A 23,612-nucleotide genomic window follows, 5' to 3' on the forward strand; every position below is an offset into this window, starting at 1 on the left:
AACAAAACATGAGCTAATTTATGACAATATATATGAACTATTTCCTAGTAGGCATGGAACAGCATTTAATTTTAAAATGTGAATTTTATGCTGGGGTGGTGGGTATAGCAGCTAGTTAGAAAGATTTATAATTAAAATTAATTAATTATTATTTAATTAATTATAATTAAGCTTTTTTCTTTATAGCCCTTCTACTCCCTTCCTTTAATACTTTGATGAATTCAAGTGCTAGAGAAAAGATCTTGACACAAAAATCCAAACAAGAAGAGCAGAGAGATTATAGAGGGAAATTTCTTTGTAAAAAAACAATATATTACTTCAGTAATTAATATTAATGAGTAACATTGTGAGCTAGAATTCAGATTTTGGTTATATAATTTTAAAGTTTTGCTTGTATTAATTTGCTTCTTAAAAGGAATATATTCACGTCAAGAGGAAATGAGGGGCTGTTTTTAATTGCTACTGTTTTTCTGTCTGTTGTAGTGGGTTTTGTTTGTTGGTTGGTTTTTAATTCAATTACAATTACAAAAAGGCTAGAGCTAATTCTTATATTCAGTTACCAAAAGGTATTCTGCACGTAGGATACCATTTGGAATACCTATTGCATAAGGAGCCAAATTTTCAAAAGTGAACCCTACAGTTGCAAGTCTAAATTTGTGTGTAAAATGTTGCTGCTTGTGTTTTTGTGTGTCATAATATATGGATTTGCCTGTCCAAGCTCCATTTTAGACACTGAAGTACCTTGTACAGGTCAATCAGTGTTTTTGTGCACACACTATAGTGACAAGTTTGAGGCCATTTTTGAAATTTAGTCTGAATCATTCCAAGAGCTTGATAATTTTCTCCAGATCGAGAGCGCAGGTATCTCACGTCAGGTATATTTGGTTAGGGGATAAGGAAAAGGAGAGTGCTGCCACCATAGAATCATCCACAGAGTTGATGAGAGTAGGGGACAGAGGGAACAATTGTACTGGGACCCTGAGCTCAGGGGAGCCCCCAAAAACCTCTGTAACATCTGTGTAAATAAAGTGAAATTGGAGAGGGGTAGGACCCAAGTGGACATGATATACCAGGGCCCCAAATTTCTGTTGAGGGGTCAGCTCACAGCTACTATGTGGAATCCCCTCTCTGGGTGCGCCATGGACTTGGAATTCCCATAGGGGTTTTGCCATGCTGGAGGGGGAGGGATAAGAGCTCTTGTTTGTGGCATTCTTCTCTCCATAGACAGTGGATATCCCAGAAAGTATCTCACTTATATTAATGCTGTCAAAGCAACATTAATTCAGGCTCTGTACCTCTCCCAAATAGAATGTTTTGCACAGGTACTAATGTAGATGGCTACTAGGGATAAAAGGAGCCAGAAAAGTAGCCTGTGGGTCTCAGTGGAGTTGGGAGACAGCACCCCCTCTAATCCTTTGAGGAGCCTAAATCCCCTTCCCATTGGGAGAGTTTTAAGGAAACTCTGTTAGATTCCCCACATGCAGTGTCCTGACTCTTCTAATGCTTTCTCCGTGGTATTTCTGTGGGTGGGTACAATTTGGTTCCAAATTAGTAAAGTGACTCATTTGTTTTTAAAGCTATTTTATAATTGCACAGGATCTGTCCAAGGTTAAAGTTATTATTCCATCATGCCCTTCTCAATGGGTCTTACGGGATGAAACTGCCTAGTATGCTAGTACTTACTGTGTAAAAAGGCTACTGTGAAATGATAGATTGTTTTTATAGACAATGGGGCAAAATTTTAGCTGGAATAAAAATACTAAAAAAATGATCATTTACACACTTTTTACAAGTAGTGAGCCTGCCAAATCTCTCTCTAATTGTTCCGGAGGTTTGGAATGAAGAAATATCATTAAAGATGAACAATATGAGTTCTACTGCAATTTCTGTAGTAATCCCCAGACTTGTTTTCTTTATGTCATGAAAGTTTTAGAAACATAAACAGTACTGAATTGCCACTGGTACTGAATAATATGGCTTTTATTGTTGCCTGGGCTCTTCAATATATTCAAGAAAATAATTTAATTCATTTTTATTAAACATAAGGTTACTAAAGAAGACCATGATCAAGTCAGTTAAAATTTCTCACTATCCTTAATTTATTAGTAAATTCAATATATTTTATTTAAGCAGACTCATATATACAGTATATTAACTTTTCCAGGCAATCTTTACTCAGCACAGAAAGGCCAGATGTATGGGAATTGTAAAAAATCAGGATATGCATAAAAACTGTTCAAGTGCATAAAGCAGCCCCATCTGGAAGACATCTAACAGAAATGAAGTTGTACAAAACCATTCCATTGATAATAAAGCTAATTTTTATGGGTCTGACAAGTATGTAATTATGTTCAGTGGTGCTTTTCAGATTTTATCACAGTCAATAAACCGCAGTGGTAATTTCATTCCCATTTGACATATTTACATGGAAACATTTGATTGGAGGAATTAGTAACCCTGAAAGCCTTGATAGATATGTTTTAATGATCTGTGACCTCCGCAGTCCCTCATCTGTTTATTGTTGCAACAGGCGAGAAGTCGTTCCTGTGTGACCTTTGTGGCTTTGCCGGCGGGACACGTCATGCCCTCACTAAGCATCGGAGGCAGCACACAGGTCGGTAAAGCTGTCTTTACCCTTTGGTATATTCTCTATAGCAAGGGAGTATCATCCAGACTGGGGAAAAAGCAAGTCAAATAGCACATTACAGCACAAATAATATATTGGTTCATTGTTTGCTTTCTCTTTTTCATTTTTGTAAAATCTCTACGCCCAGGCTATGTATCAAATGCTATTAGCTATGAGTTTGAGTAATCTTCATTTTAATTTTAAAGCAAGATAAAATTGTAAAGATCAGGTGTCTTTTTTAAATTAATGCTAAGTACACTAACGACTTTTTTTTAAAGGCCCAAATAGATTACACACTGCCTGAAGCTTTTGCAAGAATCTGCCTGAGAGTCCCTGAGTGAAAATTAGAGATCATATTTAGATGAATCCATTATTTTGGACTGAGACATAGTTCAAAGCCAGTGTTGTTTCAGTTGCCCTTTTGCAATTTTAAGATGGTTTGTAATTAATAGATGCAACTTAAAGAGATACCACAAGGCTTGCATGTAAAGCAGGATTTCTCTTTCAAACTGGTAAAGCTTTCATACCACCTGGTTATAAAAATTTAATATCAGATAAAATTAAATTGGGTCTCTGCTTCAGAAGACTTTAAAAAAGTATAAGTTTTAAACATTTATTAATACATTTTACTGTAATTATGCTTTTTAGTAGTTCATTGTGTTTAATTATTTGAATAGGTTTTGTTCAAACAGATGCAGAAGCATCACTGTTTAAACCACTGTAATTTTTATATTAGTGACTTGCATGAAGATAATATAATATCATCAAGAATAATGGTGTGTGGTTAAGTCACTATTGTCGAATGTACACCGGACAGAAATTGCTAACAAATGTATGGTTCTAATAGTTGCATTGTGAATTTTCCATGGATTTTGTATTGTGGGGATTTTGTATTGTGGCACTGTGTAGAATAATCCGATTCAGGACATTCACTGTCTTAGAGCAGAATTTTCCTGATAGCACTTACTCTGCTTTCCTGGAGATCCTGAAGCCATATACTCACAGCCATGATGTCAGATTATTCAACCAAGTCTGGTTGGAGAGAAGTGCGATGTTCACACAAGGGTGGGGTATTCAGAGATTGACTGCCAACATCATGAAGTAAATTTGTTATAAAGATGAATGTGCAAGGCCAAGTTCTCCCCTAGTCAGAACTATTAATTTTCACTGAAGTCAATGGGGTTGTCATTTCTGGGAATTAACTTCTGTGGTAGCAAAAAATTTACGTATGTGAGAGGTACTGCCTCATTCATTTCCCACTTACTACAAGATGTTTATATATTTAAAGTATTTAAGATGATGCATTTAGAAAATTTTACACTGTATTCTGTCAATATGTCACTATGTCAGTGCATCTGAATTTTAGCAGGAGCGTAGTAACTGTTGTAGTTAAAGTCATGTGCTTCCATTCTAACTCCCCATTCTCATTTCCTGATAACTTTATAAAATGTTCTCTGACTGGGCTGGAATTTGCCAAGCCTGATCTCTTCTTAAACATTACATCTCTCTCTCTCTATATATATATATATATATATAGTGTAAGCAGAAACAATTCAGTAATTTTAGAAGAGGAAAGCTGGGGAAAAAACTGCATTACCATCCTTAACTTTGCCTCTTGTGTGAATGCAGATACTATTTCTCAAATAATGCAAGATAATAGCATACATATTTTTGCAATCTTTGCTACAGTTATGTAGTATCTTGAAGTATTGTGTAATACCCTGTGTTTGTTGCACAGAGTTCATTAAATTCATTTATATGAAATATGTAACAGTACTTCAGTAATAGAGCTAGCATATAGACCACTTACAGACCAAATATACACCTAAAGTTACCTTCATAGTTAGCTGCCTTATTTTCTTCATTATGCATTCTGCAAAATATGTAGTATCTGGGTGCTGATAAAATTATTGATAGGCATAGAAAAGGTATTATTTCAAGTTCCTAAGTTAATGAAGATATATCTGCCCAGTATAATACTGAAAGTATTGTATATAAAAACGAACAGAAAATATGTTACAAATTCTACACATATTTATCCTGAGCTATAGAAAAAAGGTACATCATTACTTTATGTTTTTAAAAAAGTAGTATATGATCAAGAAACTAAAAACAGTGGACCAGACCCTCAGAGGTTGTACATTTGTGTAGCTCTGTTGAAGTCAATGGACAAAGTTTAAGTCAATGGAGCTGCATCAGTTTAAGCCAGCTGAGCGTCTGGTCCTATAGACTAATGTGTACACACAAGAGGAAGTTTGCACATGCAACATAAACTTTTTAATGTATTGACTTCTGAGTACTTAACCATGCAACCATAGCCTTCTCTTAAGTTATTTGTAATAGATTTATTACATTATTATGGCTAAAAACATTAGCCAAACTTTCCTACCATAGCTGCCTAAAGGTAGGCACCTGAATCTGTCTTTAGGGAACTAAATAAAAATATCCTGATTTTCAGACATCTTGACCATTAGCAGCTTTCAGTGATTTCACGGAGAGTTTTAGGTACTCAACTTCACTGAAAATCAGGCCATTTATATTAAGTGCCCTAATATATATTTAGATGCCTAAAGTTAGGTTGAAAATATTGGCAGTTATAAACGGGTTTGGTCCCAGTGAAACACTTTTAATGCAATTTATTTGCTGGATGGCATCTGCCCTTCTCATGCCACCCTGGTGGAGACTTCCCTGCTATGATCTCAGACATTTGAGGTTATAGATCATGAAGCTTGCATCTAGCAGGCATAAGTTTATATTTTATGTCAGGACTGGAGGCTCGTTATTACTTTGCTATTAACTTTATACTATACAGGACAGTATCTCAGAGACAGAAGGATCTATCTTTTTGGCATTTATCTGCCTCTGTGGCACAAACAATCGGAGATGATTCTTTAGCAGAAAAATTATCTGTCTTCTATTTGTTTCAAAGAAAATGGCACAATATGCCTTTTGTTGGTGTTCTTTTTACTTATGCAGGTTCCACAATATTCTTATCCATTGCACAGCTTTATCTCAGTGCTTAGCCACATGCACCACTCTTTGTATCTATATTTCTCTTGTGCATCCCTGTTGGACACCGTTTTCTCTGCATAGAGAATGCCCAAGAAAATTACAATAATGTTTGAAAGGAATTGGAATAAAAAATGGTCTAAATGGCTTAAATAATTCCCTGCTATAATACAAAGTGTCTCGGAGGGTGATACAAAACATCTCCCTATCCAAGATTTATTTTTATCACCTGTCAGAGACCCTTGATTCAAGGGCAAAGGAGCAAATCCTCACATGTAGTTGAGGTGTCTTGACCACTTTAATAAGCTTCGCGTTCTCCCAGCCTCCAGGCATAAGGTGTCTTGGTATCCATGAGGAATGTTCAGAATATCTGACAGATACCTGACACAGAGGAGGACTGGCTCTCGGACCTTAGTGTGCCTTATCACTTAGCCCTTCATTCTCTTGCTTCTGATGCTTCTTATTCTATTCCTCCTTTTGGGAACAGAATTGGGCCAGACTCTGCACTTACACTGAGAAATACCTGGCTCTGCAAATAGTACCATTTTCTTCACTGGAATTATTTGCAGAGGAGAGTACTACTCAACATGAATATAGGATTCTGGCCCTCAGAAGTCAGTTTGGCAAACAGAGGATGCTACTGATCACAGAATTGTTTATATTTTTTAAATGAGAAAGAGAAGAGAATAAAAAAATATGTTCATGTTAAAGAGGAAAGAAATATAATTAATCTTAAGAGGTGGTAAATGTATGCTTTCTACTTTCACTAGCATGGTGCATTGCCACACAGACCTGTTTGACATAGATATGCTCAGTTGCACAGTACCATGTGTGTTAGCATGTCAGTACTGAGAGAGGGGAAAAATTCGACTCAGAAATGGTATCATTTTCTTACTGAAGAAGGATGCAACCTATGATTTGTTGGTTGACATCTCTATTCTATGGTAAAAAAGAAAGTATCTAGTTTGTAAGTATACTGCTTCTCTGAACAGTATGGTCTTTGAATATAGAATGGCCTACGGCTTTCACTGACCTTGACTTCATAAGGGGATGTCTGGTGGTCCACTAAGAGCTTTTCCAGCAGTTCTACAATGCATTAGCATACAAAGTTCTATAATGTGTTTCATCAGCTACATAAAGATTAATGGCCTCATTTTTTGGAAGTGCTGAGCATCCCCACTTCTGGCTAAAGGCAATAAGAACTACAGGTGCTCAGTACCTCTGAAGTTCAAGACATAGTCTTTTCCATTATAAAGATACTTTTTTAGAATGATGCCTCCGTCCTCCTTGAACACTTATTGGTACTTGTAGAACAAAGAAATACATTTTATGTGTTATCAGAAACTGGGTCAAAAAGCCAAGTCAGTGTCTTTAAACAGCTTTTGCTGGCTGACACAAAGCAGGACACTGATTTAATGTGGTAAATACAGCCTACTTCACTGGGTTGCAGTAATGTCTATGAAGTAATGCTGCTGCTACTCCATGAGTTGGAGGGGAGGTTTCCATCCCACCAATTGTCATGGATTCCCCCGAGCCAATGCTGTTTACTCACACTTTGTGCAGTTGAGAGAATCTATCCCCAAGGGAAACATGGAAGTTATATTACAACTTTTAGTGACAGCCTGTGTATAAAATTAGTTTCCATTAGGGCTGTCAAACAATTTAAAAAAATCACAATTAATCATGAGATAAAAAAAAATAGTCGTGATTACTTGCAGTTTTAATTACACTGTTAATAATAGAATACCAATTTCAATTTATTATAAATATTTTTGGATGTTTGTCTACATTTTCAAATATATTTATTTCAGTTACAGCACAAAGTATACGGTGCCCACTTTATATTGTTAATTTCATTAAAAATTTCGCACTGTAAAAAGATAAAAAAAAGAAATAATATTTTTCAATTTACCTCATAAAAGAACTGTAGTGCAATCTCTTTATCATGAAAGTGCAACTTACAAATGTAGATTTTTAATTTTTTGTACATAACTGCATTCTAAAATGAAACAATATAAAACTTTAGAGCTTACAAGTCAAAGCATGAAGGGGCATATGAATATTTAGCATATCCGGCATGTAAATACTTAGTAACACCTGCTACAACAGTGCCATGTGAATGCCTGTTCTCACTTTCAGGTGTAAAAAAGGAGCGGACAGCATTATCTCCCATAAATGTAAACAAACTTGTTTGTCTTAGGGATTGGCTGAACAAGAAGTAGGACTGAGTGGGCTATTTTTTTTAATCTAGCTAATTTATTTTGCATTAATTGCGTGCATTAACTGTGATTGACAGCCCTGATTTCCATATGTTACGTTTATAATTTCAGTAAAGTACACCACAGTAGTAGAGTAATTGGGGATGGCATCCTTATTGTTTATGGCAGCTCCTGAACTTACTGCAATGCCTAAGCAGTTTGTGTCTTTGTTCAAATGTTTTCATGAATTTTTGAAGATGGTGACTTACACTTATCACATAGATCACTGTTCGTATGATCAGTTCCATTCACTCATTTAAACCTTGTACTTCTCAAGACATTTATAGGTCAATGTAATAAAAAAAGAAAATTTAATAATGTATGTATTTTATCCAGATGAGTGACTCACTTTGTGTTTCTATTTTTCATGTGAACTGCTCTTTGACTTTAATGTGCAGTTGCCTTACTTGGCATTGTCCGAATTAAATGTATAATGTAGCCTCTTCCCACACCCAAGCTAAAAAAAGTGGAATTCTATGTAAAGTATAGCACAGTAAGTATTGTGCTGTTTCATTAAATGGTTATTAAGAAGGGGGGTGAAGTTTTTGGATGGGTATGTGTTATTTTTCCTTTCCATTTAAGCCATTAGAAGAGTGTGAAACTTAATTACAGCAGACTTTCAGTGGTAGATAAGGGTTGAAATCCAGGTCTCTTAAACTTTCTTATACTGTGGACCATATTTTACAAGAAGATTGTCTCATGGCCCTTTTCCTCTCCCATTCATGAACACACAGACCATGTATCCCCATCACAATCACAGTTTGCAGTCAAATAACAGCTCTGTAGCAATTACTGCAATTTCTCTTATGCAAAAATGTGTTAGGAAAGTATGTATGAAATTTTTGGATGTCTTTTATACAATAAGGGATATTCTTGTTTTCTCAGTTCTTCGTATGTAACAGTGAGCATCTGCTAGAGGCAAATAGGCTGTCTCTGTTTCAAGCTGTTTTTTCAGCCTTTGGGCGCCTCTTCACAGTGAAAAGCCTGATCAACTGTAGAAATAGCTGGATATTAGGAGTAGTAGCCAGCAGACCATAGTTTGGATTGTCCACTTGTTTCAAACATGATAATTCGATAAACAGAACTTTAAAATATATGGTATATAATAATTATTTAGGGCTCTGTTTACACCACTGAGCCCTCCACATGAGACATCTAGAACAAAAAAATAGGCCTTGCTGTAGAGATGATAGGGATGAGACCTTTTCCACCCTGTTAACACTATGTGTGTTTTGTTAAAGGCGCTTCCATAATAGCATTTTAAAAAAATTGAAGTTCATTCACATCAAAACTGGATCAGCCACAGCATACTCCCATACCCATAAGTACTGTGTGTAGTCTGTAAACAAAAAATAATGTAAGCATTCTTAATAATCATGCCCTTACTATTTATTATTGTTATATTATTTTAGTAATTATTAAATACTTATCTATTATCATATATTTACAATGCAGTTTATGAGTGCAGAAGGGTGTGCTCTACATCCCAAAGAGCTTACAGTCAAGAGACACAGTATGAAGAACAAAACGTATTTAGGAAAGGGAGCATTTAAATGTTGTTTGTGAACAGAAGATGATAGGAGAGAGAACACTTAGAGAATAATAAGAAGGGGACTATTTTAGACGTAAGCTGAGAGTGGGAGAAAGACATGGAGTAGACGATGAAAGGATTAGGACGAGTGTAAGGAGTCGGAGGAGGAAATAAAAGCTGAGATTTAGGTGGGACAAGATCACATATAGAGGCTTGAAGATGAAGCCAATCAAGAAACATAAGGAGAACTGACAGAGTTGCAGGATAGGAAGAGAATTTTGAATAGAGTGAAATGAGGAGAGCTGAGCAGTGCGGAAAACCAGAGAGAAGGTTATTATAAGTGAGGTTGGTAGCACTGCCTATTATAAAGGCTGCCTGACACTTCCCCTTATAAGACCCTGTTTTCAGTTGCTTTTAAATTTGCCAAACTTTAATCATTTAGGCTGAAGTTTTCCATGCTGAGTGGCTTAAATGGTTAACTGATACTCAATTCAGAAGTAGTTTGGACTCCGACTACCTGAAAAACTCTCTTTTCCTGCATGACACATTGACAGTTGTGATTAGACAAAGTACTGGAGCTTACAGGCCTTTGGTTTAAGCAAGAGAGGGCTAACAGAGATATGTCCTTCTGACTTTGTCCCTTGATTAGATGGACCCTGTGTTTGATCACCTTTCAGGCTTTCCTGGGCAATCATCTCATTTCTCAGGCTTTTCTGGAGGTTGTAGTTATTAAAGCTAGAGGTGAGGAAGAGGAGAGTAGTTTCTTTGCATGGGGTGGGAACTGTTCTGAGTATTTTGACCTGTTCAGTCTCCAAATGTGTAGCCAAAACAAAAACCTTTCCCAAATTTCCCCTCACTATTTTTAAGCTAAAATTCTGTAAAACTTTCTAGTGGTCCTAGCAATGACAAAGAAAGGTAAACTTTTTCTAAGGTTTAAGGGGCAAACCTCACATCATCAAAATTCCCTTTTGCCTGAACAGTCTGAACAGCAGTATTTCTGATACAAAGTGATAAACCCATCCTCCTATTGTAACTCCACCTATAGCAGAGTGCTGGGTACTCCCTGTTGCACATCATTCTGCGCCATTTCTGCAGCAAATTGGAAACTGAAGCTGCCAGAGATATATAAAGTTTATAACTGAAGACTCTGGTTGTGACTTCCATGAATTTCAGGGGGTTGCTTAAATTTACCATAAAATCCAGTGCTGCTTGTAGCAGGGCACGCCTTCGCTCCTGTCTTCTTGCCACAGATTACAATAGTTGTGCATTCATAGAGCCATTTATTTGAGTTCCCTTCACCGTCACCACTACAGTACCTGTGCAAGAGTCTATTTACAACATCCCCTGTGCTTCCATCCCCCTTCTCAAAACCTGACAGGAGCAGAGCTCTCCCTTCGAGGCCTCTGTGAGACTGGGCTCTTTCTCCCCTGGCATGTCATTCGTTTGTTTCTTTGTCCGTCTGAACTGATTGGCCAGGCCCAATTATCTAATTACTTCAGTTGGCTTTCTCCAGAGGAACTAACTGGTGTCTGAGTAGTCAGAATGCAGGCTTACCTGTTCATTCCCTGCTCTCCAAGGGCTCCGATATGACCGGAAGCTATGTTATCTCCATCCAAGGAGTTTTCCTTGAGACCTCTACCAGCTGCCAATCTTCTACCTGGACCTTCTCTGGACCTAGAAGCTGGTTTTGGTGACCAGGTCTGTGGCCGCTACCAAGGGGGCAGATCTCCTCAGGGACCCCCTGCTATACAACCCTCAGCTTGGTGTGCAGAGTCCCCCACGGTGCACTGGAAGTTGGTCCTGATAGGCATCACCAGAATCAGAGACCTCCTGGACTACAGCCAGAGGGAATGGGTGGATCCCCTGGTGCTCAGCTGGCTCATGAGACTCTCCACCCCTCCTACTTCCCAGCATGTACTCCAGGAAGTGCGGGCAGCCTTATCGTCTGCCTCTCAGACTTTCCTTGAGTGGGTCCTGTGGGAGGGTACTCCCCACTCACCCCTGGTCATCTGAACCTTGTTATTGGGACCCCTGCCCCATGAGCCACCCCAGGCCCCTCCCTTCTGCAACCCGAGTTGGCTGCGCAATCTGCAGCAAGTTCATTTCCGAACCACACCCAGGATATCTATACAAGTTTGTGCTCCATACCTTTCACTTCCTCACCCTTGTGTCCTGTCCTGACGCCAAGTGGTGGGCCCTCCTACCATCTATGGAGGGTGAGGAACCCCAGTGGGCCAGCCTGTATTCCACCTTGGCCCCCCCGGCCTGCCAAGGATATTAGTTGGTGGCTCCTTCATGCATCCGTGAGCACAGGTGTGTACCTGGTGCGGTTCACCCCCTTCCCCAATAGCTGCCCCTTCTGTAGGATGAGGGAGATCCTGGCAAACATCTATCTCAAGTGTTCCAGGTTGCATCCCCTTTTCCGGCTCCTCCAGAACCTTCTCCCCAGGGTCTGACTGCACTTTTCCCTGCATCTCCTGATTTATTCACACCCTATCCATGGTCCCTCAAAGTCATGAGACCTCCTCATCAACCTCCTCCTGGCACTAGCCAAAGTGTCTATCTGTAAAATCAGGAGGAGGATGCTGGATGGGGAGGTACTCTACGACTGTGGGACCATTTCTGTTCCTCCCTCTGATCATGCATCCAGACAAAGTTCCTTTAGGCCGCGTCCACTGGCTCCCTACACACCTTTGAGGAGCAGTGGCACAGTCTGGCATTGTCTGCTCAGTGTCTCCTTCCAGTTCCTTGTTTGTGGCCCTCTGACCTCACTCCTGTTCCTGTTTTGTTTTTTTATTAGTTGTCCTCTGAAATTATTTGAGTCCTGGGTTTAGTCACTCTTTCCCCTAGTCTGCTTGTGCCTGCCCACCCCCCAGGAACTCGGTAGGTGTTCATTCCCTGTTTTCTGCCACAGCAAACAGGGAATTGTGCTGCAAAGTTTAGAGCTGTTGCAGAGGTGTGAAGGACAGATATGAAATGGAGTAAGCAGTACGGAGATGGTGGAAACTGACCTGGAGGTGTGTGAGAATGGGCATAGGCACTTGAGGAGAGCACGGATTGGGAGTGGGAATGTTAGATATCAGGAGGAGAGTAGAAGCAGTTGTGGGGAGAGGATCAGGATGGGACCAAGCAGTTAGGACGGGAAGTGATTGTAGAAGCAGCAGAAGCAGGACCAAGCATGGGGGGAATGGTTGGGAGGTAGCAACAGTACTTCTTCCTTGGCCTGGGCTGTGGAAAAAGCAATTTGGGCTTCTTTTTGTCTCCCTAGCACTTTAGCATGGGATGTTCTGGTTTTGGTTGAGACAAGCTTATCTATCAAGTGAACTGAAAAGTTTTCTTATTGACTTGGTTTTATACATAAATATTTTTCCCCTTGGTGCAGCCTCTAAGAGCTACTGAGAATGTTAGGCCGTCAGTTTTCCCCAGTTCATTTGGCCTTTTGTTTTGTGTTGCTGTGATGTATTTTCTGTCAAGTGAAATTTACACATACTCTGTCTGACAGGAACACTTAGCCACAAGGATTTCCTAAGGAGAAACTTCCTCATGCGGTGGGTGAGGATTATTCATTTTTCTTTTGGTCATGATGGAATTTCCAAACTCCACTAGCTACAGTGGAACTTCAGTGATCTGTCAGCCTCACTGGCTCTGCCTCAGCATAGCAGCAGAACTTTCCTGATATGTGTTGAAATGGACTGCAAACCAGAAAATCATTTTCAGTGCAGATTTTCTGGTTTCCAGTTTACAAAGGTGCAGTTCAATAAGGTTCAAATGTATATTAAATGAAAACTGCTAGAAGGAAGGAAGGATGGAAGACCCTTCTCTATAATATTTGTAGCTGTGTTACTTAAGCTTCAGAAATATTAGTATCTTCTTTAATTCTCTAAGAGAATACAAACCAGGAGTTGGCACAGGAATTTTCAGTTCAAGACTAGGTTGTCGAAATAGTGCTAAGTATCCCAGAGAGTTTAATTGGAAAAGAAGCCATTGTCAGTCAAACAGTTGGAAGAATCACTTTCTTCAGAGAAGAAGAGATTGGGTATCTGACAGGAAAGACTCGTTTGGAGCAGGAAAGGCATATTTGCCAGCAGTCCCAATCTGTCCAGCACAATCCTGGGTTTCACTCACTGCCCAGGCCAGGGAACAGGAGCTGAAAAATTGTAGCTGAAATTCTCTCCAATAGCTACTAGAAGCAATTGTTCTAAGTTTTGAAGCTACCTCTCCTTTGCCTGCTTCTCCCCAGTCCCCATGCAGGTTTCCCAACTTCTTTCTCTAGAGTTGTCTTTCAGAGCCTAAGAAGCCTACAGTCTGGGCTTCTCCTGGTTTGGCTAGTTAGAAATATGAGGATTACTCCCAGCTCTCATTTGGGAAATATATGTGAGGCTGGTATGACCGTCTATTCTTAATATTGTCTAACACTTCCCATTTTAAGACCCTGTTTTCAGTTGCTTATAACTTTGCCAAATCTCAACTGTTTGGGTTGAAATTTTCCATGCCAGGTGTCTGCCTCAGGCTAGTTTTTTAAGATTGCAGCCAAAACAGTTTAGTTGTTTCTGACAATGAGGCTAGGGAAAAAATATGTTGCTTTGTCCACATTAAAAAAATTCTGGCATCCTTTAGTTTAACATTTTTTGCACTCCCTGCTTTGGAGCAGGCACTTGATATTTGGCAGAAGGTGGCCTTTATGTTAGGGGACGTTCCTCTCGCTGTCCCAGTGAAAATCTGACCAAATTTGGCCAAGTTATAAACCTTAGAAAAAATTGCCATTTGCACATGCTCAGTCAAGACTTCTTACATTTTAGTAATGAAATTCCCCCAAAGATTCCATCCACACTGGGCATGCTCCAGCCTGGAGCTGAGCAGGACTTTCTCTGCAATTGAAGGCCTGGGCTGCTGCAGGCTGTGCCAGGTATGGCTGGAACTGAGAGCAGGGAGCCTGTTTCTTCTGTGCTCTTAGTGACTCCCCCTCCCCCGACTGGGCCCAGGCAGTAGGAAGGGAGAAGCTACTGGAGATGAATTCAGAAAGGACAAGAGCTGGATCTGCTGGATGTGGGGTAAGCAGGCAACCAGGGAGTAGGACTGGGACAAGGAGCCTTCTGGGGGAGATTGTGATTGCAGACTGGTGGTGTGGGGAGAGGGAAACTAGGTCTGGAAGGTGGGGTAAGAGGGAGATTGCACCTGGTTTGGAAGCAGTTTGGGTCTGAGTATCTGTGGGGTGGGGGGAACGAGGTGAGGGAGGACGGGAGATGTATCTGAAGAGGAGTGTTGGTGTGGGAGGGGAACTGGAAGAAGCAGGGCACAGAGGCTGGGATATGGAGCCAGTGGGAGAGGGGACTTTGATTGGATGGAGAGCCTGGGGAGGAAGATTGGAACTTGGAGCCCGCAGGGACAGGCAGTGTGGGTGGGAGGGCAACTGGAGGTCGGGGGAAGCGGAAACACATTGGCTGGGACTGGCTGGGCAAGGGGATGGGGGAAGAGAGGAGAAAGAGAGAGACTGGGAGTCTGGGTGTAAATTGGGACTAGGACAGTGATCCTGGGTGGGAGAGACTAAAACTGCATGGCAAGAAACTGCCTGGTGGAAAGTGAAACTGACAAAAACTTTCCAGGAGAGCTGGTGGGGCTGAGTGCCATGACTCTGCCTCAGTAGCTTCCAGCCTACTCCCCCAGCTGCAGGGCCGGAGATACTGGGCATCCCTACTCTCTGTCGCTGTGACCCCAGAGGTGGGGATGCTGAGCACCCTGGCTCTCCGCCTCTCCAGCCAGGCTGGAAGTCTCTTTGTTTCACTTGCTGCCTGAAATTGGCCAGCACCTTCTGGCCAAACAGCCAGGAAGCTGAAAAACTGTTTTGATTCTCCCAAAACAATTTTTTCTCCAAACCCCCCATCCTGCTAAAGAAATTTTTATTTTTTGCCTTTTCTTCCTGGTTTTTGACCAAAAAAAAATTCAAAAAAGCAAAATTTTTCACAAGAAGGGATTTACGTTTTCCAGCCTGCTCTAGCTCCAGATGTATTATGAAAGAGGCAGAGGATTACACAAAGAGAAAGAATGGTCTCATTATTAAGACAGTCAAATGCTACCCTGGAGAATTGGATTTTATCTCTTGACAGTGCCACAGAGTTCCTTTGTGGTGCTGGGCAAGTCACTTAAACCCAGCTTTTCAGAGATGCTTATTAATTGCGTATTCTTCATTTTATAGGTGTTCAGTTTGAGACCCTGATTAGCAGAAGTCACAGGTGCAGCTAAGTTAGTGAGAATTAAATTGCTGTATAATGCTAAGTACTCTGAAAAAAATCAGGTCTTAGTTGTCTCAACTTGGGCACCCAAAATTAGTGGAAACTTTTTACTTTAATCTCTGTGCCTCAGTTCCCCATCCAAATGGAATTAACACCCGCAACCCCTTGTTTCACAGAGGTTTTGTGAAGATAACTGATATCTGTGAAGCACTCACTATAATGATGAGCACCACAGAAAAGCCCGCAAGGAAATTAATCAATCTGTCTTCAGAGTTTGAATAGTGTGCAGTAAATAAGGTCTAGGGGCCCACATTGAACAACCAGAATAAAACAAAATATTGAATACCTGTTCATTAAGAGAGCACTGCTATTCTGTACAGTATATGAGGCAGGGGTCCTATGGAAATAATGGTATGTGATCATGTAATTAAAGACTTTCATAATGCATGCACATTCATTCTGCAATGTTAATGCAACATTAATTCTGGCAGTTCCTAACTTTTGAATGCTTGACCATTCCACCTTAATAATGTTATTTTAAAATAGTGATTTTGTGTGTGTTATGTTTTTTTATTCTTTGTTTTGAGAAGGAATCCTTAAAAATGAAGAACAATGTGAACTGATCCCTAGACTTGAAAATTCATCACTGATTTTTCCTAACCATGGCTACGGGTCCTTCAGTGTTCGAGTGCATCCCAAATTGGTTCGCAGCTGTGGTGCGCAGAGCTGCTTAGGCTGCTGCTGATAACTGCGCTAAGGGTGCCTCAAGATCTCTTCAAGTCAGCTGCTAGCATCTTAGCAGCCAGTGTGACCTGTTCCCGCTAAGAGAAACTGGGTAGCATGAGTGGCAGAGTAGTCTTGTAGATGAAGCAAAGGACTGAAAACTAGAGAATCCCATGCTCTGGCACTGACTCCAATGACTGAGTGACTTAACTTTTCTCGTTAGTCCAGCTATAAAATAAGGCCGATAATTTTGCTATTCTTTTCCTTGTCTCCTTTGGTTCCCCATCCCTACTTATCTCTCTTTTTCATGATGGAAGTTGCATTGATGAGTTCAATAAAGCAGCAATATATTGACTTCCTTGCTAGTAGTGCGCTTTCAGGAAGGAGGAAGAAGGGCTTCACATCCGAGCCCAGTGCAGTACTTCCTCCTCCCTGGCAGGCAGGCTGCTCTAGTGCCACATGAAGCAACCAGCAAGCAAGGTAGATAACTTGAAATGAGAGTTACTGCAGGAGTATTTTGTAATTAAGAAGAGATCCGTTCTATTTGAAACTGCAGATTGTATTTGCTTTTGTGCTGCATATGAACAGAAAATCTGGCTCAGGGATTTTTCTAACTGTTAAAATTATTAATGCCTGTATTTTCTTGCCCTCTTTCAGGAGAGAAACCATTCAGATGTGATGAGTGTAATTTCGCTTCCACAACACAGTCACATCTGACACGACATAAGCGTGTCCATACTGGTGAAAAACCCTACAGATGTCCCTGGTGTGACTACAGGTAAACAAGTCATTAATAATAAAGTGATGAAAGAAGTTAAGGTGATCTGATTAAGTTCATTTGAAGTTACCAGTGAAAATATATTGCCATTAAAATTCCATCAGTGCAGCAGTAATCGCATATTAAATTAGGAGGTAACTTAAAAATTAGTCTCATAGTATTGAGATATTATTTTAGAAAGAAAAACAAATGATGGGAAACGTTTTAGTGGTAACACTATAATGCTAATACACAGTGGTGGTTTCACAGCTGCTCTGGTGTCTTTTAGAATTCTCCATGGTGAGGCTACTTATCTGCATTGCCTTTTCAAATCAACTCTGCTTTTGAAAATTTTCTCGGTTGAGTTGTAGCCATTCCACCAAGAAAGAAAAGCTACCCCAAAAGGCTTAGCAGCCTGAGCACCCATCAAATACATATTAAAAGTGGAAGCAACTGGAGTTAGTTAAAGTTTCTGCTACTGTTTTTCCTTCTTGCCAGGCTAGTTGATCAGGCAAGGTTGGAAGACGAGCATTCTGTGAGGCAAAATATTGTAAGATACTGCCCTAAAAGCCATCCTGTTTTGACAATATCATGGCTGCATTGTTAAGCACGCAAAAGCCAAGAAAAGAGATAAATTAAGGTTATTTGTGCAAGCTTAACTCGACCTCATAAGCCTTATATACATTACAATGCAGTTCTTAATTAAATGGTCATATACTATTTTTCAAATGCAGTGTAATATATGCTTTCTCTTTGATTGCATTTTTGACATCTTATAGCATTGTGTACTATTCTGTGTATGCTATACAAAGAGTGCACGAAAATCATTCACATGCAGCATACGAGAATTAACTTTCAAAGTTTTAGAAATGGATAATATATTTGGGAAAGAGTATGTGATCATGTCATTAAAGGTTATCACAGTGCATATACACAAGGGGAAAGTTAAACTTGTGAGTGCAATTCTGCAGCATTTCTTGACTTCTGAGCGCTAAGCGTACAACCATAATGTTCTTTTAACATAGCTTTTTTTAATGGAATTTCCTAGTGTTTAAAAAAGAAAAAATATAATAAAGGTTAGACGCTTCCAGAGTGCCCTGTCCCACACAGCATGAAGTAGATACTAGGAAGCTCCTGTACTGCATGCATTAGGAGCTATACAGTTTCTGCCTTACAAATGCAAATTGAGGGCTCCACTGAAGTAAATTGGAGTCTTTCCAATGACTTCAATGAGCTTTGGATTAGGCAGTGAAGGTAGGGTTTGTGTTGGGCTCTACATTACTGAATGTTCACCTTCGAAGAGGCACATAGAAGGTGAGGACTTACAAGGATTGCAGTGAATATGGCAAGATGTAAAGACTCCTGAGGAATGCTCTCCCATTCCCAATGCACCTTAAAAGGGGCCTCATCTTGCAAACCTTCACTCTCATGAGCAGTCCCTACTCAGAGGAGTAGTCCCATTGGCCTCAACTAGGAAATAAGAAAACGTTTTGGTGATCTAATGAGATTCATTTGAAATCACCAGTGAATGGGAGTGCTTCTCGTTGCTCATGTAAGAGTTTGCGGGATTGGGCCCTGGGTGCACAGTGAATGAATGGACAGCTCCTCTAGAGCTTTACCTTTTTCACTGCTCGTGACACAAAATGCATATCTTACATATTGATTGCAGTGTTGTTGTAGCTGTGTTGGTCCTAGACAATCTTTTATTGGATCAACTTCTGTTGGTGAAAGAGACCAGTTTTCAAGCTACACAGACCTCTACTTCAGGTTTGGAAAAGGTGCCATGGTGTCGTAAATATTGTGTCCGATAAGATGTGTAGTGAATGAAGCTAAACTGCTGGCCAGGGACAATTTTCCAAATACTCTAGAGATCCCAGGACATAGAAGGTTTTTATAAGTATTCTAGTGTGTTTGTAGTTATTTTCTTAGAGAAGAGACAGAGCAAAGAAAATAACCTAAAATTCATCAGAGTGCATAGAAAACCCTCTGGCAGCCCCCACTTCCTTGTTTATTTGGAAATAATTGTCCCAGGACTATAGTATCTCAGATCTCCTCTGTCACAGCTCCCTTCTGGGCCACGGTGACCGACTCTTTGTCCAGCAGGAGATTCCTTATGAGCGCTGGCAGAAATTAGAGCTGTTGCTGCTGCAGTTGAGAGGCAGAGAGGCACCCTGCAAAGCTGCTGAGGAGCCAGGAGTGGGACCGCTGTGCTTAGAGTTCAGCATCTCTCTATCTGCCTGCCAGCTTCCACAGTCCTGGGATAATAGCCAAGGTTGTTGGCAGCTATGTTTTCCCCACTGCATCTTCTTCTTTCCTTTCCTTTCCTTTCCTTTCCTTTCCTTTCCTTTCTTTAAAAAAAGTGGCTAACATATTGTCCTCCTCTTAGTTCTCTCACTCCTGTGCTGGGACTCAACATGTGAGGCTCTTCAATTGTAAGCCAACACCTCAGCATGTGTTATTGTAGGTGCCACCCTTTGGAAGAACATGAAATTGAGGCTGTAACTATTTGTAGGCATTAGAGAACTTTTTGCAGTAGTAAACATGTTAACTTTCATGTGTTCTGCTCAAACTCTCATGCTGGTAATTATATCGTGTCAGTCTACTCTAAGGTCCCCCAGAACAAGTGGTTAGGTCCTTGCTGGACTTCCTTAAATACTATTTTGTGGTAACTCTTGGCGAATGCAGACTTTTTAATTGTAATCACTTTCATTTCAATGAGAGGAGTATTCTTTAGTTTGTGTGTAGAAATACAGTAGTGTTGCTTGCACTCTTTTACATCTGCTTTCAGAGGTGAATTACATGATCTCTGCATGCATTCCATAAGAGACAAGCTGGGTGAGGTAATATCTTTTATTGGACCAACTTCTGCTGGTGAAAGAGACCAGGTTTTAAGCTCAACAGAGCTCATCTTCTGTAAGGCAGTTTGAGAAGCTTTAAGATGAAAGGATGTTAATAAAAGAATAAATATGAATTTAGAAACTCTTGTGATTTAAATGTGGATTGTTTTGCAACTGCATAAGCACATATCGCTCATCATTTTTATAAGCAACAGACACTAAAGTGGAATAGACTATAAGACATCTAGGGGAAAAGATTGGTTTGGGCTGGATAGACTAAAAAGGAGAAAATATTCTCAATAACTCACAGTCAGCAGGGAAATTCCTTCCTTAACTAGGGAAAGGCTTGAATGACTGTGGTGTGCCCAAGTGAATAATAAACTACTTTCAGAATTTTATCACACAAATTATATAATTCGTAATGAAATCTATATTCCCAAAAAGAAAACAAGTGTTGCATTGGATTGTATATACTTGATTGATTTGTTTATATAAGCTGTGTTTATGACTGTAACTCCAAAATTGTGCAGTATTTTATCTTACATTTGGAGTCATTTGCATTTTGACCTTGTGATATTTACTTTTAGACTTCTAAATTCATAATGCAAAAATACATTACCTCAATGGCAAAGAAATTATCTTCTAATTTTATGTATCCGGCAATAGTGTGAATAATTATTATTTATGAAATAAGAAAAAATCTTAAAATATGAACAATTCTCATTTGGATGTGTTTCAAAAAAGAGATATAATTGGTCTTTTCAGCCTGGATCTATTTTTCAAGTTTGCACTATTAATTTAGCCAATGACTCCTTCAGTCTATTTAAATGTAAATATATATGCTTTTCTCTGCATTTATGATCTCAAATCACAATATGTCTTTTCCATTATTAAATCAATATACTCCATTATACAAAAAAGTTATTCATTCTTAATTAATGTTCACCATAATTTTATAGTACAGAATTGGTCTCATAGGGCCCTCTTCCTCTATTACTTCTGCAATCGTTATCCTAGATTTCTATGTCATTTAAGAGAGAAGTGTTATGTGGTTAAACTTTTTTAATTGCCTGACATTGGAGTTCTACTGACAAAAAAATTATTTGCATTTTCTATGTGGCACAGTGAATAATAAGGTGTCCTGGAACTTGCTGAAACGGGGCTATGTCCATAAACTTTGAATAGTAGATTTGGGAGCCTACTTGTGGTTATCCAGATTTGAACCATTTGGCTTAAGTCTGAGCCCATTAGAACTTACTGTTTCCTATAACTATCACCATTTCTTAGACATATAATAATATCCATTCACTGTAGAAGAACATGTACATCTTAGTACAAAATAGAGTTAAGTTAATTTGTCATTGATCATATAAGGCCCGATCCTGCTTTTCTAGCACACGATTGAAGTCTATAGGAATTTAGAGTGCATGAGAAATGTAGGATTAGTCTTATGATGTGTTTACCACACATTGCCATAACTTACTGTGACCATGAGATCTCATGACAGGTTTAACATTAACTTACTGTATGTCACCACTGTTCTTTAATTAAAGAAAATGACATTTATTCCTCTGGGGCCCCACTGAACAGTTTACAATCCACTCTTCATTTTACACACACTACTCAGGAAAAAATGGAAGGCAGCATCCAGAGGCTTGACAAAATGTTCTATGAGACTTTTTACAAGCTTTACAAAATAAACAGCCAGACCGGCCAAACAGCATTAATTCCATAAATGCACCTTTCTGAAAAATACATCACTTGTGAAGGATGTCTTACAAGACTCAGGATAAATAGCATGCATATTTAATATAATTATGTAAACTAAAATAAATATTTTACATTTATTATGCATAATAAAATAATTAGACAACACTCCGTAAGGGATTATTGCATCTGAAATTCCAACTGCAGAAGGATTCATTGTGTAGTTTCAGCAGCAAAAGCATCCTGAGTTAGGACGAGTGACTCCATAGGGGCTACTTTTCTTTCTTTCCTTTCCTTTTTTTTTTTTTGGACAGCATCCCTAGGGAGTTCCCATTTCCTTTTGACTTATTGTCTATGTTCATAAGTTGTAAAATATGGACTTATTAACACACTCCAGGATTTGCACCCATGTCATAAAAATGTGCAAAGTAAGTGTTTACTTTTATATGTACTATAGTTGCCTTTAATAACCTTTCAGCCACCTTGATACTATTACCTCAACATTTGCTGTACACCTTGGCTATAATAAGAATAGCAAAGGAGTATTGCAGATTCTGACATAACAGTATTTAGTTATTTAAGGCCAAAATGGAAAGTGTGTAAGGCCGATCTCTAGAATGAAATGGTAGAATGCAGTGGTTGTCATTAAAAATTCACCATTTACATATAGTTGCTCCATGGTGATATTTAAGATGCCATGCTGTTTCCCTGTACTTATAGCAGGAAACACCTGTGTGATACCACCATGGCTAGCTGTAGGTTGATATTGACTTTAAATGACAACTACTCTATGTGTTAGGCAAAACCACACATTTCCATATTAAAAGAGCGGATTAGGGCAAACTGTACCTATTCTGGTAAGGGGTAATAAGATATGTGCATAATAGACCAATTGTGGCCTTCAGCAAGATATGGAGACCCTTCAGCTCTCACTGAAGTCACTAGGAGGAGCTGAGTGTGCTCAGAATCTTGTAGGAACAGGCTTATAAAGAACAGATGTGAATAGAAGCTTTAGAGGGAAATTCTGTGAGTATGTGCTCCTGGGTCCCAGGCACAGGTGTCTCAAAACAGTTTCTAAGCCCTTAGTGTTTATTAAATTTTCAGATAAAATGCTCAGTATCATTTGTACAACATCTAGATTTTAAAAATAATGTTTGCATAACATTTAAGCATAACCCAAAAATGCAATGTAAGTTATTCTAATGAATGCATAGGTAGCATTTAAACTAATGGTGAATATGGTTTCTTCTTTAATACTATTGCTAGACATGTACGTGTGTTTGTGTTTACTTAAACTATTGCTGATATTTCATGCGTTGACTTAGAATAAAAATGTGAAACATGACAAGCCAAACTACTGATAGGCTATCATGCTAACTGGTAGACTTGACTTCAGAAGTATATTTTAGAGCCTATGAGCTAGTGGAATCTGAGTGTGTTAAAGTGCCATTGTCCAGAGCACTGTCCCTTAGTAAATTTTGACAGTGTAGGGTGTCACTCAGGTGTCTGGGAGTAAAGGGTCAGATTCCCATCATTCAAGCGTCTCCATTCCATAATTTTCATGTCTTTTTAAAAAAAATCCTGCAAAACTATTCACTACTTCCTGCTGTCCATCTCAGACAGAAGCATGGAACCCACACAGGTCTGTACTATAGTCATGAACATTGCAAACAAAGGACAAACAACCCTCCGGTATTTGAAGAGCCACAGGACAAACTACGACAATGAGGGACATGAGGATTTCATAGAGGAGAGATTGTGAAAACCAATTCAAGTTAGTTGGTAATGTTCATGGAGCAGCTGCAGATGGTGGAGCACTGTTTTTTGGGACTGAGAAATGAGCAGTGATTGGTGGGATGGCATAGTAATTCAGTTTTGTGACTATGAATAGCGGTTGCAGAACTTTCGGATGTGCAAAACCACATTGTGGATCT

The 23,612-nt window shown here is 39.4% G+C and overlaps 1 protein-coding gene across 1 annotated transcript in view; it reads left to right on the forward strand.

The window, feature by feature from the left end:
- The window catches only part of ZNF407 (zinc finger protein 407), a 398,789-nt gene that overhangs the window by 222,401 nt on the left and 152,776 nt on the right, over window positions 1-23,612 (forward strand). The window contains exons 5-6 of the mRNA XM_045007628.1: window positions 2,531-2,614; window positions 17,035-17,155. Of these exons, the coding sequence (XP_044863563.1) occupies window positions 2,531-2,614; window positions 17,035-17,155 (205 nt within the window). The remainder of the gene's footprint in view (window positions 1-2,530; window positions 2,615-17,034; window positions 17,156-23,612) is intronic.

This window comes from Mauremys mutica, chromosome 2 (genome assembly GCF_020497125.1).
Source record: "Mauremys mutica isolate MM-2020 ecotype Southern chromosome 2, ASM2049712v1, whole genome shotgun sequence".
Classification (NCBI taxonomy): Eukaryota; Metazoa; Chordata; order Testudines; family Geoemydidae; genus Mauremys; species Mauremys mutica.